At 37.7% G+C, this 16,009-nt stretch overlaps 1 protein-coding gene across 1 annotated transcript in view; it reads right to left on the bottom strand.

Moving 5' to 3' along the window:
- Positions 1-369: 369 nt before the first annotated feature.
- KCNV1 (potassium voltage-gated channel modifier subfamily V member 1) overlaps positions 370-16,009 on the bottom strand; it is a 20,340-nt gene continuing 4,700 nt past the window's right edge. The window contains exon 2 of the mRNA XM_072413273.1: positions 370-2,208. Within this exon, the coding sequence (XP_072269374.1) occupies positions 1,700-2,208 (509 nt within the window). The 3' untranslated portion in view covers positions 370-1,699. The remainder of the gene's footprint in view (positions 2,209-16,009) is intronic.

The raw sequence follows: 16,009 nt of genomic DNA, 5'->3' as shown, positions 1-16,009 counted from the left end.
CAGGCTCAGGGTGGGGTATCCCTATTCTGAGATCCCACTTCTGTGGTTACTGACATTAAAGCTCCTCCAATATTTTGAGCTGTCACTTTCAATTCCATTAGATCCTATATGGGAGGTAAATATGAGCTACAAATGTGTCCCTGTAAAACAGCCAATCTGTACTTTAAATTAATTCTGTTTGTCAGTTATTAATTTACATTTTATGGCTAGCACTGTCCTTTTTCCCTAAAGAAGCATTGTATGTGAATCATGTTGGGAGAAGCCTGAATCTATAGGACTCACCATATCCCTACAAGGACATACTTGAGGACATACTTACTTACTAATATCTATTTTTAACTGTATTGATACATATGAATAACTGTCAGTACTTTTGACAATACATATTATCCTTTTCAAACTATTTGCTGATTATCCTTTTCTGATTTACAACCTTTGTATTGAGGAAGGAGAAAAGGCTACAAATTATGCCTTTTTGATGGTTCTTGTCAGATGTCAGTGGATGCAAAAAATTCATTTTTTATTTTAAAAAATCTGTTTGGTCCTGCACATACTAAAGAAATACATAATAATCAAAAAACGTATATACAAATATACTATACATTCCTTTTAAAATATATGGCTAGTTTTTGCTGGTTTTGAACCAATGCCTAAAATAAAATGCAATTGTTTCTTGGAATGCCACATCCACCAGCACCAAAAACAAGTCGGTAACAGTGGAAACTACACAATAATCTCAAAGCACAAATTCAACCAAAATATTTGTAGTTTGATTCTTGCTGATATTCATATATGGTGTTATTGTATGGAATAACAACATTAGTTCTTTTAGGTGCTTCTTCATCAGCTATTTCTATGTTCATTTACCGTATGGATGATTTGATCTCCCCATTGAAGACACAGACTGGAAACATAAAAGACATCCATCCTATATCCAAAACCAAAAATGGTTGGATGGGACTCTACCATAAGAGCAGCATGGGGCTACCAGTGCTGATGTCCTTTCTTAAAATGCCAATTCTTTCTTTGCCACAGCAAGAAAGAATTAGAGCCACCTAAGCAGCAAGATATGCTTCCTGATGATTAGAGAACTCAAGTTCTAACTCACATTGGATGTGTAGAACAGTGGCACAGAGAACCACTGCTTTCACATACAGCACAGTGGCCCTCCTTGATAACTAGGAAAGCTTTTTTTGTAGCTAGGGCTGCTTTACCATCTAAATTAACAGCAGGACTCTACTAACTTACCATTCTACACAAATACCATTGGCATAGCTATTTATTATGAGAGTTCAAGTAGGCTTTAGCATATTCTGAGTTAGAGTCCCAGAACAAATATGCAGATTTGTAGAGTCAGAACAATATAGGAAGTCCTTATCTTCACCCTGTTTCTTGACCATTAATGTATTGAAGCCATAGAGTAAAAATGGCAGGGAGACAACTGGTGTATTCAGATAGGAGTCAGCCATGGTAGCCTCCATGTTTTTCCAAGAATGTTTATTTAAAGGAGGATGATTTTAGTCCGCAGTGCAATCATCAAAGAAAAAGATGAAAACTTAGCAGTTTTATAACCATGTCTGAACAACTCTTACTACCTGCAAATAAAAAAGGGAAAAATATACAGATACAGATAACGAAAAACGAATTTTTCGTTTGAGACGAAATGAAAACACAATATGAAAACAAAAAATATCAGAAATCACCAAAAATCATCTCCACCGCTGCTTCTCGTACTTGCTCGCTCTCTGGTTTTTAGTCGTAGCATCTCCATGACACTTTTGGCATAAATGTCCCGCAAGTTTACGTTAATATCTGACTCTGTACTTATGTTCTTCATTAGTTTCTTTAGTGCTTCCCTCTGCCTGAGTGCAGCTTCCTTCATCTTTAGTGTAAAGTAACAAGCAGCGAAGCGGTCATTTATAATGGCGATTGGTAAAGCAAGGACTAAAATCCCCGACAGGATGCACAAAAAGGCAACTATTTTACCAAACGTGGTGTCGGGCCTGATATCACCATAACCGACAGTTGTCATTGAGGTTGTCGCCCACCACCAGGCACTTGGTACGCTGGTAAAGGTTGTGTCTGGGACGTTGTATTCAACAGCATACTCCAGGGCTGAGAATATGGAGATACCCACTGATAGGAAGAGAAGTAACAGACCTACTTCTTCATAGCATTGGGCGACCGTCAGTCCTAAAGACTTCAAACCTGAAACAATATAGCAAAATGGTTATTTGATACCTAATCATTCATGTATGTGATCTACAGAGACACTTAACAATTCATATCAGTCTCTGTCCTAAGGGAGCTTAAAATTATCCAGTTATAAAATATAACTTCTTTTCAAAGTTCTTAATGCTTCTTATCTTATATCACAAATCTCTATCAATTCCTAGATATCAGCTAAAGTCTATCTGTTATTAATAAGGCTTAACACAATCCCATCATCCCTATTTGGCTGGATTCTCTTCAGTTTCATTGGCTGAGTTCATCAGACATTGGTTCAATTGTAGGTAAAAGCACAACTACAATCCGATTTCTAATATAGGTGAAAGTGTTGGGTGATAAGTTAACCTATGATTGTATTGCTTCAACTTAAAAAAAAAAAAACTGTTTACATAGAATATTTGGATGGAGCATTTTCAGCCACACCAAGAATAAAGGTGCGATTTGCTCTGAGCATTGATGACCTCCCATTTATCCTATATCAGTAGTACTTGTCATCCTAACACCAAGTCTTTATATGTCCTGAACGTTAACACATAACCTGCACCTAAATCTACCCTGAATACAAAGCACCCTTGCCAACATAACCTCAAACATAATCCTAAACATGAGCATTTCATAGTACTCTAAAAGTTATGTTTAAGCAGTAGTTCCCCTCTCTTCCAACTAGCCACCTCCAAGTCTGCCACCCATTTGTTCATGATCTAGAGAGATTATTGATGTGGGGCTGCAGAGTGCTGCAAAGCCTTTGAATCCTTCCAGAAATTCTTCTTGTTAGATGTATATGTGGATTCAGTTTCACTATTACAATGGAACATCAACAACCCCACTATAATAATTAAAAGTGATTCTTCTCATTTGGGAAGTTTATTTAAAGAAACCCAGTGGACCCTTGGCAAAGATCTTCACGAATCTTAGAAACGACCACAGTTTCTGACCCACACTTGATCATAATGAAGAGATTCCATAACCAATATGGTTGCCCTATCTTAATAAATCTAGTCCTTCAGGGACCTTAAGACCTCTTCCAACTGCAGTAACAAATCAGGAAATACAAACGAATCAATATATAATTTTTAAATCTAGGAATAGAATACAACCAAGGATTGAAGGTTGGGAATTCTCACCATGCTCTCTCTGCCACACGTAGGGACATTACGCAGTCCCTCTCAGTAAGAATCTTCCATTTGGAGCACCAGTCAAGGTTATAATTGTCTTGCACATCACAACACTTTCCCTGACGCCTCTATAGCTCTGACCCCTACAATCCCTGTTGTGCAGGCTACACACTTATGTACCCAGCTCCCGGCATGGTTCTCCCATTATGGCATCAGCATATACTTTGCAGTGGCTTGGAAAACATTAGCTCTGCAGACATAATAATATATATAAATCCTAATGGGTAACACAGCTTTGATTATATTTCAAGTAAAAATTTAAAAAACAAATTTCTGGGTATAAAAAAAAAAAATCTGTTTTCTTACTGTGTGAACTAAAAAAATGAATAACCTGTAAAGCCCTTATTTCAAGTACTTTGCATTTTTATTTCATGCTCTGTTGAATATTGATACATATGTATTTCCTTTTGACCGTGTTCTGCCACGGACCTTCTCCTATGGGAGGCTGACAAGAATTTTAATAACTAGGTGCCTGTGGCATCAGTGTCGCAATAACAGGCAAGGTTAAAGGATGAACAAATGTATTTAATAATAATTATTTTCCTCGTATAATAATGTTTTGCAATCTCAGGAGCAGTAGTCAGAAAGAAATGAATGTGTTTTAATTATTCATGTTTGCAGCTATGAGAAATGTGTTCTGAGCGTTTGAACTTTATTATGTATTTACTTTTTTATTAAGAAATTATACAGAAGGCTGTGTTTACTGTTGCTGAATTTTAAATGATATTTGAATTGTTGTTTTTTAAGAGCTAGACCATCACAAAAATATAACAGACAGTATACAACTATATTCATAAAAAATAAATACTAGTTATATTTAAATGTAACAAATTGCTTTCCTTTTTTAGAAATATACTCAAAGCTAATCTTTATAACCCTGTTCTAGAGGCAATAATTTGCTTTTGTAGTTGTTACTAATCCACTCATGCGTTTTTTCCTTCAAACTTCAGTTGTCACTCGCGAGGATGTAAAGATGTGCGCACAGGTATCATCATACAGGACCTTATGCGCAACTGCAGACTTGGGTGACACACATATGCTGGAGCCTAAGCTGGACAAGTAAACAACAGACTGATGTCACACATGTTGGTGTCAACGTTAGATTTTGGAATTCTTTTAAATTCGAAGATTGTTACATTTTTGGATGCAAATTCATTATTTTATGGGGATACTGGAGTTTGGTTTTTGAACAGGAACCAACAAGAATGATATTGTCTCCCTTAAAGTCATGAATTTTTTTCCTATTAAAAAAAGCCATTTATTTTTTCCTATTAAAAAAGTTCAGTTGTTTAATTGGATCCATTTTCTTGAATAGTAGCACATCTCCAATTGATATTATTATTAGGAAGGATGATTCCTAACAATAGCGAGTAAGTGCAATTTGTGCATTGACTGGATGATTAGTAACATTTGGAAGATAAGTATTGCCATATTGGAACATATTTTTAGCACCACTGGTCTGAATATTTATGCCCATGTGCTGCGAAACCTTTTTAGGTTTCTCCAGTGGCTCTAGTTGCTGGACCCTCAGTCTGTTTACCTGCGACCTGTCCAGAGATTTTCTGCCTGATTGCTTTCCTGGATACTGACCTTAACTTGATCTTGACTCTGATTCTTGTCTTCCGCCTGCCCTAAACTTGGCCTACCCTTACATTAATTCTCCCCAGCCACCTGCCCTGACCTCAGCTTGTCCTCACCTTGATTCTCGCTATCTGCCTGCGCTGACCTCGGCCTTCACTGACCCTTATTCTGACTAGCCACCTGCCCTGATCCCGGGCAGCCCCAACCTTGATTCTTGCCAGCCACCTCCCATGACCTTGATTCTTGCTAGCTGGCTGCTTTGACCTCGCCCCTAACTGATCCTTATCTCAACCTGTCAATCACTCTGCCAAAGCCTGCCTTGACTTCGGTCTGTCTGTTTCTACACCTTCTACAGACACTCTAACCTACCGGGTACTCACACTCTGGCTGCCACTACACTGAAACTGTCTACCCCTACTTGCCACTGGTGGGAACAGCCTGGGGACCATGACCATGTAATCTCCCAGAAGCAAAGTAGAACAATGGCCACTAGGATTACTGGCTCATCTCTCCTTATGGTGTGCTCTGGTGAAGATTCTGCACTCTAGGCAATCCTGTGTCCCTGCCTGGGGGTGTTGCCCTTAATAATAGATGCTAAAAAAAAATCTTTCTCACATTTCTTATAGAGGACCTAGCAGGTACAACTGAACTCGACCTAACATTATCAACAGCTTCATACAAGTTTCTTATCACTTTTCATCCTACATTCTTTTAGGTGTTTCTAATTGAACCAAATTATGCCATTGTTATCTCTCTCTCAGAGATGGGGGCCATAACGCTTACTGGAAGTGAATATGCAAAAATCAAGGGTGGAACTTACCTTCCACTCTCACCCTCCTTCCTCAGAAAATCCTGCACAAGAGCAAAATAATAAAGAATGGCAGCTATAGCTGTGGCAGCATCAAGACCGGGATCATTAATTGGCCTTGATGCACAACCCTATGATGTCATATTTGTAACGTAACTGAACTAAAGAATTGTATTGATTTCTGCTGCACTGGCATAGATTTTTGTGGAGGTAAATCTGGATATTTTAGTATTTAAGATGAAAAGTGATTTATCTATAATTACCATTCTTACTAGTTGTAGAGAAAAAATCCGATTAAAACCCGTTCCTAAAACACTAAGCAGGTCCATCAACCCCTGCACCACCTTAAGTGTGTCCCTTTGGACATGTTGACGGCTGCCCTTAAAGCCTTCAGCATTTACTGTGTTGACCACCACTGCTCTAGCCAAAACGAGGTTATGTAAATAAAAACACTTTAAAGGTAACCTTCCCTAAAAGGCTTGCAAAAAATAAAAGCCTGCCTCACCAGCTAATAAAAATGATGGCCTAAATCCCCAAACCTTTTTGTGGATAGAGTAGGAAACGGTTAGAAACCCTGTCTGTTTTTAGTGTTTACTGTGAAAGGTGATTCACCAACTCCCAAACAACCAGTCTCCTAAACTGAACATAACAAATAATCCTGAAACCACAGATTTGCAAATAGTCTATTCCAAATGGGACCAGCAATGGGCCACATGTTAAACTTTCAGTAGCATACAAAAAAAATTAAATTACATAACAGAATAACAGCATGATACTACGGCACCCCAAAGTACCCAGAGTTAATTTAGTTGTAGTTAGATCAGTGTGCAATGTATCTGTTGAAGCTATAAAACTGAATGTTTTTACATTAGAAAGGCCTGGAGAGACCAAGGGGAGGAGGTAAAGAGGAGGGTAGGCATGACCAGAGACTAGATGGGGCAAAGGATAGTTGGGTTAGAAAGAAGAGTACAAGTTAAAAATACAAGGTCAGATATAGGCTTAGAGGGAAAAGTGGGCCTGGGAAGGGATTGGTTAAACGGGGTCAGACAGGAAGTGGGGGGGAGTCAGAGACTTGGAGTGAAAAGCTCCTGCCCCTTGTTGTAAGGGGGGAGAATAAGTTTGTTGGAGGGGGCAGTTGGGGTCCTCAGAGGGTTGTAAAAGTAAAGCCACCAGTTAGGTCATTTTCCACAAGTTGGATTCAATGTCATAGTTTTGGGGACGGCAGCAACAATGCTAGCTCCCTGGGTCATGAGTAAAGATCTCCACCAGGCTATATACGGTTTCCTATTATTCAGTTTACAGAGAGAATATATTATGCAAAATTACAGCCAGCACAAGTCAAAATCGTGAAATTAAAACAAATGAGAAAAAAAATCAACATACTTAGATATGCAGAAGATAGCACACCAAGGGCTAAACATAGGAAGGATTTAAGGAGCTTGTTGATGAAGGCAGAAAATAAAGCTTTTATGTATGTTTGCTGCTCACTATGAGAAAAATAAAATCATCCCGCAGCCCTATGTAGCCTTGACTAATAGAGGGGAAACAGTTCAGGCAGTGAGTGATACATTTTATTATCCAAACATTCTTGAAAATGTAAAATGCAGTTACAAAATATAGGAATTTCAAAACAGCTGCTGCATATCTGCACAATTAAAACAACAATAGGGAAGAGCATTGAAATTTTATTGGTGTTAAATTTACGAAAATTGAAAGTGGCCATTTTGAAAGTATTGACAACCATAGTCTGTGGAGCCATGCAAACAATTTTATTTACTTTATTTACTTAAAGCGTAACTAAATTCAGAAATTTCACTTTACATGAAAAGGTAGACAACCCTTTTATGTAAAGAAAAAAATTCTGTTTGTTTTTTAAGTGCAACACCCTTTTTTTAATAAAAAAGGGAGTAACATAGCCCCCTAATTTTAGCCAATCGAGAATGATTGGGAGTGCAAAGCCTCCCTGGATACCTACGCCACGCATCCCAGGAGGCTTTTGGGTGCATCTTGGGATTGCGCAGAAGGAGCCTTTTTGTGAAAAGGGGAAAAAATTGCAGATCTTATGTAAGAGCAGTGAGATTGGCAAGTTTTTTCCAATCTACGTCACCCTATCTCGCGCCTGGGTCAGGTGATGTAGTAAGAAGGATCTGGAAGAGGAGGCAAAGATGGCAGCGCCCGGTGTGCCAGCTCGGGCACAGGTGTTGGGAGGACGCAGGACCCAATGGAAGACACTTCCCGACTGATCGACTGTGCTGCGGGATTGAAGGTAAGTGGATTTTTTTTGTTTTCTGCGTTTTTCAGTTTACTTCCTCTTTAAAAATAAACAGATATTTCTTGCCCTTAAAATGTCATTAGAAAAAAATCTCAGTTTATACTTCAGTCATACCAGTAGATAGCGCTGTTTCCTCACGTAAAGTGTGTAACAAACTTTTGCCATTAGTGATATGAGTTTGTTACACTCTTTACATGAAAGCACTGTGCCATGTACTAGTGTCCAACAATAATACATAAATAATGTGCCCCACATTTATACTTGAGTCAAAATAGTTTCCTCCATTCTCTTGTGAAAATACATACTTTAGTTTATTTTCAGATCGGTTTATATTTAAGTATATGTGATAGCTCCTGTGGCCCAAACTACATCCACAACTAATAGTCTAAAGTCTCCATGCAGTCTAATTTTATAGCAGTCAAACTGCAAAAAGCTGTTTCAGGCTTGTGTGCTCAACGGCACAGTTAATGGAAACATTGGTGTCCAAGGAATAGGGCTTGGGGAACAATGGAAAAGAAGAACAATGTTATCGTTGGATGAACCCAATGGAAACAATTCTGGAGAACTGTTTAGTTATTTTTAGACCACATGCAACTTATGGTTAATTCTGTCTGTATATTGCTATTATCTCTACCTTTTTTATCTGTTCACAACTTCAGAGCTTTGTTAAAGCACTTCTACTTCCTGGTAAAGCTTCAATTTCTCATTAAATGAAGGGACGCCATATTCCAAGCTCTGCACATTATAGCTTTCTCAACAAACTCTGCTTACGTCAGCTTCTTGGCTTTAGACATTCACACCTAGTTTATACCGGGAATTGATTCTTCTTTCCCACCAGTAAAACTAAAATTACATTTCTTATTAACTGCTAAAGTTTTCTTTTATATTCATAACCACTTGGTGTGTTTTTGCCTATTACCTCTATGCGGCTGGGTTATCGAATCCTGAGGGGTAAATAAAAAAGCCTCTGTGCTCTGCCAGGAAATCTACATATAAATAAAAAATATAAAATACAGCCTCTAAAAGCTAAAGCAGCACTCATACGCAGGAAAATATAAGGTAGCATTATACAGTAACAATGGGGCTTTTTTTCTAAACCTAAGGCGTTTTTAAGTACTTTAAGCATATACTATAGAAAGGTTTTAGGGACAAAGTTTGTTTTTCAATATTAAACACATGTTTAGCATGTTTAGCAAATGTTTAAACACATGTTTAGCAAAGTTTAAAAGGTATAAAAAAAAATATTCTATAAACCAATTTTTTAATATGATTTTGAATACCATTAACTTTCACAAAATTAGATACATACACACAGAAAGAACCAGATTGGGGAGCTTGGGCCCAACTGAAGAATTTTCAAGGAGGGCAAAACAATGCATTATTGGCACATTTTTGTAAAGCAGCAGGAACTAGGGCTCAAAAAAAAAAAAAAGATGTGTGGGTATATGACTGGGCCCACCAGAGGTTTTTCCTGTGGCCCAGTCCAACCCTGCTGAACGATGCAAAAACTCAGGTACTCATACAACTCTATACTCGCACACGGATGTCCAAATGCTCATATGAACGTGTTTTCCATGTTTGAGGTTTAAACAAGAAGACCTCTCTAGAAAACAGTGAAGATTATGGTCTGGGCATATATCTGCCCCCAACCCTCAAAAAATAAAGCCCGCGCTAAATGGAGTACTTCTTTATGGAAGCAGCTTTCATTATCAATTTTCTCTCATTCAAATCCTGTTGAGTAGACTGGTTATCCAAGCCACAAAGCTAGGTGTCCAGTTTACTTAACACCTCCCGGTAATTCCTCAGGGAGCACTTTGTCACACTTTGTCAAGTGCTCCATTCTGCATTTCCTTAAACAGAGAATAAGAGATGACCCCACTTAGACTTTAGCAGACAAAAGAGAGGCAATTGAAATTTTAGGAGTTAGTTGACCTCCTTATCAAAAATTCCCAATGGAGATGGGCTTATTTAAAATCACAGGTGACTGTGTTGGGTGTTCACATCCATACACCTTGCAGGTTTGCAGAATAAAATAATTTGTAAATGAAATTGTTAATATTATTTACTTTGATACTGATTTTTTCATGCTAAATACATATATATATATATATATATATATATATATATATATAATTATCAGACTTCCAAGACTTCCTAATTTCCTTTATTTTTCTTTTTATGTGTGTATTTTTTCTCTGTGCATCGTTTGCAATGAAAACCAGATCCCGACCTTACACATACCAGAATTAATCACACCTACAAAACACTTCATATTTTAGGGTGAGATCACACAGTAGTTATAAATACGATGCTGCTGGTACTCAATCACATGCTCTTTATATAAAAAAGTGAAGGAAACGATTCTGTGGTTCTGTGTAATAATTATAATAAATATTGCAAGGCTAAAGCAAGTTACAGCTGAACTATTATATATATAAGAATATATATGAAATTTTATCTAGATATGTATTTTAAAAACTAGTATGAGATTTTTGTTCCGCTGTTAGAGAGGAAGTTCAAATATACATTGGCATGTGTTGAAGGGGATGATGTGGCTGATATGGCTGTAATTCTGTGGACATAGTAAACTTTATCTTTAAAGATTATGTGCTTTGTTTTTTATTTTATTAAAGGAGTTTTTCTTTACTATGTACATGTGCTGTGTTTTTTCTGCATTTACTCCTTTGGGAAATAGGTATGAGACTTTTACCCACGTACTCATTGACTTTTCAGGAACTGGATATGAGAAGGTGGTAGTTTTAGCACTGGGGAACATGGGTTCTTTGCACAAGGTGGTGATTTCTCTGTCCCTTCTTGCAAGGTACCCCCTCCCCTATATGTGTTCAAAGGTATGTCACCAGATCTGGTTTAGAAATGGAGGGGATTACCTTCTCAATGTCATCTCTTCCTGACTACAGCTTGCCTGGATAAGACTCTGGGATTCAGCCCCCATGGGGGGCTTGTAGTTCTTTTACAGTGCTTTAGTTTGCCTATTAGCTGCTAAAATAGCCAGACTGTATGATTTGTCTCTGGTTTGTGCAGGTTTAGCAGGATTAGGCAATGTTTTACATTAATCTTGCCAAACCAAACCCAAACAGTTTTGCTCTTCTCTAGTCAGCAGTATTGCCCATTGTATCCCTTCCTTATTACTGATTTACTGTTTCTTGTTCTGTCCTATGTTTTTGTAGAGGAGCAGCCATCTTTGTGGTGGTAGGGCTCTGTTTCCTCACCCACAAGCCTCCAGGGTGGTGAACAGTTATCAGAACAATGGTGGCATCACACATCACAGACCATGACTCCTAGGACTAGCAGTCCAGGGTGGCAGTGCCTAAGATCTTACACTGCAGATATACAGAGATGAAGCTGCAGGAACCGGAACTCCAGCATACCTTTTTCAAACCAGGCACTGAAACACCAGATAAAAGGTCCATATCTAGCAAATCCTCATTTTGTTCCTCTTTATATTTTGTTCTACTTAGAGTTCAACTCTAACAAGTTTTATCTTGGCAATAAATGTATTTTATCTTCATCCTAACAAGAGAGAAAGAGAAGGAAAATTGGCATGTTACTGTAATATGCTGAGTCTACTGGGTTGTCCAATTGAAACCAATTCTACGCCCGAACTGTAATAGAGAAAATTAAGGTCGCTGACTTGATGGTACTGACTGAGAGGGGCACCCAGATCACAAGAGTCAAGACTGAACAGAGTATTTCAGCAGGTAAAAAAGAACTCATATTTTAGCTAAACATTTACGTTACTCTAATATTAAAAGTAATATTAATAATATTAAATACATAAATAAAATACAATGAAAGCTCCTGGTGCTCTCCCGCTTCCACATCCAGAAGACTCCAGTGGGTAACATGAGCCTCATATAAAGATAGGTTTATGATTTTGTTAATGAGCAGAAAACTGGGTTATATTTTGGGCTTTTTTCAAAATCTGACCGTAGAGTACAGTATTACTTATTTATTACTTTTACTAAACATAGAGTTTTAATATTTAATCACTGGAAACACTTTAAGTAAAATCTCTGGCACAATATTTTATTTTTAGTTTTGGGAGTAGTGTGAGGGAAGGTTAGAATTCTACAAAGTATAATTGTTTTTTGTTTTTTTGTACCTGTAATGTATTTTCCTACTTGGTATCCTAGTAAGCATAGCTGGAATATACACAAAGCAGGAGAACTGGGAACCATCAATGTCAAGGAGTCCCAGCTATAACCCTCATACTTCTTTAGTAAACCTAAGCTCCGTGTACATGTCAGATGGTTGTCTCCATAGACAATGATTGTACTCATCTAAGGCGTGTGTACAGCAGTCTCATAACTTTGTTCTTAATTCTGGTAAATTCATGAGTGACAGAGCTGGAATGACTTTGGAGGAGAGCACAGCATGGTGCTGCTTGCTCGTCCCCCCAATCTTGTTCCAAAACACAGAACAGAGCTGTGTGTACAGTGCACGCTTTTTCATCTGTCACTGTTACTTTACAATACAAGATGGATGTGTTGCTAGTTGATGTCTGATGGGGCTGGCTATACCTGTACATATACAAGGGGGTGCTGAGAAGTTCCTGGCTTTGCCCCCTTCCAGGTAGAAAAATGAGTGTGGGGGCATATGACAGCCTAATATCATACCTATTTGGCATATTTCAAAGTTATCATAGAAAGGAAGGACACTTCACCCCCAGTGTTTTTGACATCTCAGTGTGAATGTCCTTTGCTGACTTTCCCTGGAGAAACAAAAACTTCATGACGGCCCTTAACTCCAACGACGTGAAACTTGCTTGTGCCTCTGCCATCACAGCTTCTCACTAAAAGAAAAAACAGTTTTAGGAATCGCAAAGACCTGATATTTGCACAGATACATACTATGATATTAGGCTGTCATATGCCCCCACACTCACTTTTCTATTTCACCTGGAAGGGGGCAAAGCCAGAAACTTCTCAGCACCCCCTTGTAATGCAGATAAGTTGGCTTCCCTGTGCCTATTGCAGTCCTTGACAATGTTATTGTACTTAGAATAAAACTTCTACTAAGGAGGATCACCAAACAGAGAACAGCCATACATGGCATCCATAGAGGAGGTCTTCTCAAGGTTGCATAGAATTTAACCTTTTTCAGACATGAGGCCTGACCTGTGTGGTTTGCCGTTCCAGGGCTCACAAACTGCTGCTATGTGCCCAGGAGTGGCAAAACACACCACAGGTCAACACATATGCAAATGATTGTGTTGCTTTTGCAGTAGGGTGCAGTTTTTCCTCCACAGCAGGAAAAGCAAACATGTAGCCAGAAGTAACATGCTACATCCTGAACCTGTGCCATAACCCAACCGCAACCACCACACAAACAATCATGAGCACAAAATAGGTCCCGATTTCAGTTTGGTTGAAAAGAAACATCAGTCAGTTTGGTTGGGGCATCAGAAATTAGTTTTAGACTACTACAACATGTCTTAACTACAGCATTTACTGCAAATCCTGACATTACGGCCCTCTCACTTTGCCATTTTCCTCTTATGCTTAGTATTAACACAAGAACAGCTGTTCTCTTCTCCAAAGCTCACGAGATACTCTATCCGTTCTGCTCCGTCTGCCTCCATGCAGACTAAAATGGCAATGAGTAGTTCACACTTGTGTCCCAAATTTATATTAGAACATATGGAGACATTAAATCTGAAATATCCCTGGTAACACCTGCAACTAAAGCATTATACAGATGTGAATTATAATAGTTATTGATCATTCTCGCTGACAGTATAAATAAATAAGAGCTCTATGGGCAATGCTGTTCATTCTATAGAGAGCGGAGGCGGGAAAAAGAGCAGGAAGCAACCCGCCATGTTCCCCTTATTCAACAGTAAAACCATTTAATTTCTTTGCAATCTGGTTGGTCACTAAATGATTTGGAGGGACAGGAATTCATAATGAACATTCATCTTCGGCCTGTATGTAACTTAACGGATATACACACTTACACAGCTGATGTAAAACTAAAAAACTTTCTAAGCAATGGAATGCAGACTATTAAATCAGTTTGGAAAAGTTTGCTGAGTCAGTCTGCTAATTGGTAATATTGTGTATTTAAATGTGTTTTTTCTCTTGAGAACGTTTTATGTATTAGAACTGAGGCCGCTAATTAAAACTGAGACATAAAAGTTGTCTTCCTGTTCAAATTACACAAAACCAACGATAAACCCATCTGACTTTTTGAACACATATTGGTGCTTATGATGCACTGAATAAAGGCATTTTATTTAAAATGGAAGTACAGTCTTGCATGAAATACAAAAATAATCTGTCGCCCAACTCCTTATTGAACTTCCCCCCCAACAAATTTCACTATAACAAAGTACAGTAATGTTGGGAGCAGCAATATTGTATGGTTGGGTCATATCTTGTTTGGAAGGAGAGCTGTACATGTCATTATCAAAGTGTTCTATATCTGCTGTTTTTTATCTGTAACTGGCAGTCTTTTTAGTTTGTTCACAATTTGAGGATTATCTTTGTTCTTTACATAAAAGAAAAATAAGTCACATTTTTTGGCGTAGCCTCCGTGGGACAATGAAAGTAGCAAGGCAAACGCCTTAAGATAAATTTGGAATAAAAGTCCTGCTCCAGTCACCACTTTTTATACAGTTTTTGAAAAGGGGGTAAGGTTAGAGCTTCAGGTTAATTTATATACCTGAACTATTCTGTGCCCTGTTTGCATTCACAACATAAAAAGGAAATATTTTGGTCCACTTGGTGCACTTCAGTGACATCATAGTGATAGTATAGCAATAAAAAGCAGTGGTGGGACTTTAAAAAATGTGTTTGTCCCTTCAACGTGGGTGTCAATGGTTAGAAGTCACTAAAAACTTCCCAAATGCCTTCTTTTAAAGTGCCTCAGCTAAATTTTTTAGGTTTTCCTAGACTTTTCGTTTTAACTACAGGACTCTTAAATTAATTAAACCTAAAGAAAACATATATTTGCAAAAAAAAAATGTGTGTGTGTGTTATCCAATATCCCATTGCTCCACTCACCCCACTATGTAAAAACCATACCACCCTTCTAAATTCTTACATATTTTGTGATTTGCCCAACAATGTTGTCTGTGTTAGACCTTGTGCATGCTTTTGAGATCTGGCATGATTAGTGATTGTTTGGTTGTTGCTAAATAATGTCACCTTTGCAGAAAATAACTGAATTAACAATTTTACAAGATCCTGTGATATCTCGCTCTTCAGCGTCAAGAACTACCATGAGAGCACAGGCGATGTAGTCAAAAAAACTTTGCAAATGATTGACAAAAATTATGTGCTTATTAAAATGGGGAACAATGTTATTTTTAAATTATTTAAAGGAACAATGTAGAGAGGAAATGTGGTGGCTACACTGTTTACAGATCATAGTAAAAAAATGTTAGTAGTAGTGTATATATGTGTATATATATATATATATATATATATATATATAGATATTATATCTGCAAATGGCGGAAAACACAATTAAGTTGGAAGTCAAATTTTACATTTTCAATCATTTACATTGCATTATTTAAAATGGTATTGTATGCATACATTTTTACCTTAATATCAGTGATGTAAACTGACCTTTACCCTACGCAGAAAATGCCATTCCAATTAAGTAGGTAGTAGATACTTATTTTTACTTTATCATAGGGCAAGAAGATTGTTTTATCTAACGAAACACTCATTATGAAAAGTGCAATAGATTGCCCAGAAATTATCCTGCGACCTGCAGCTGCCCCATGTTCCTGTGATGTCAAGAGACAGAAATCAAAGTTTTCTGCACCTTTAATTCACAAGAAGTGGATTTGCCAATTATTCGCTATATAACTGTCAGAATTTTTATTATTCCTTTTCATGGATTTTAACCTCTTTAATAAAAATGGTGATAAAGAAGAAAATAATTTATTTTTGTCAGACATATGTGTTTTTA

Source organism: Pyxicephalus adspersus, chromosome 5, assembly GCF_032062135.1.
Source record: "Pyxicephalus adspersus chromosome 5, UCB_Pads_2.0, whole genome shotgun sequence".
Lineage (NCBI taxonomy): Eukaryota > Metazoa > Chordata > Amphibia > Anura > Pyxicephalidae > Pyxicephalus > Pyxicephalus adspersus.
This window is presented reverse-complemented; position numbering and strand designations above follow the sequence as displayed.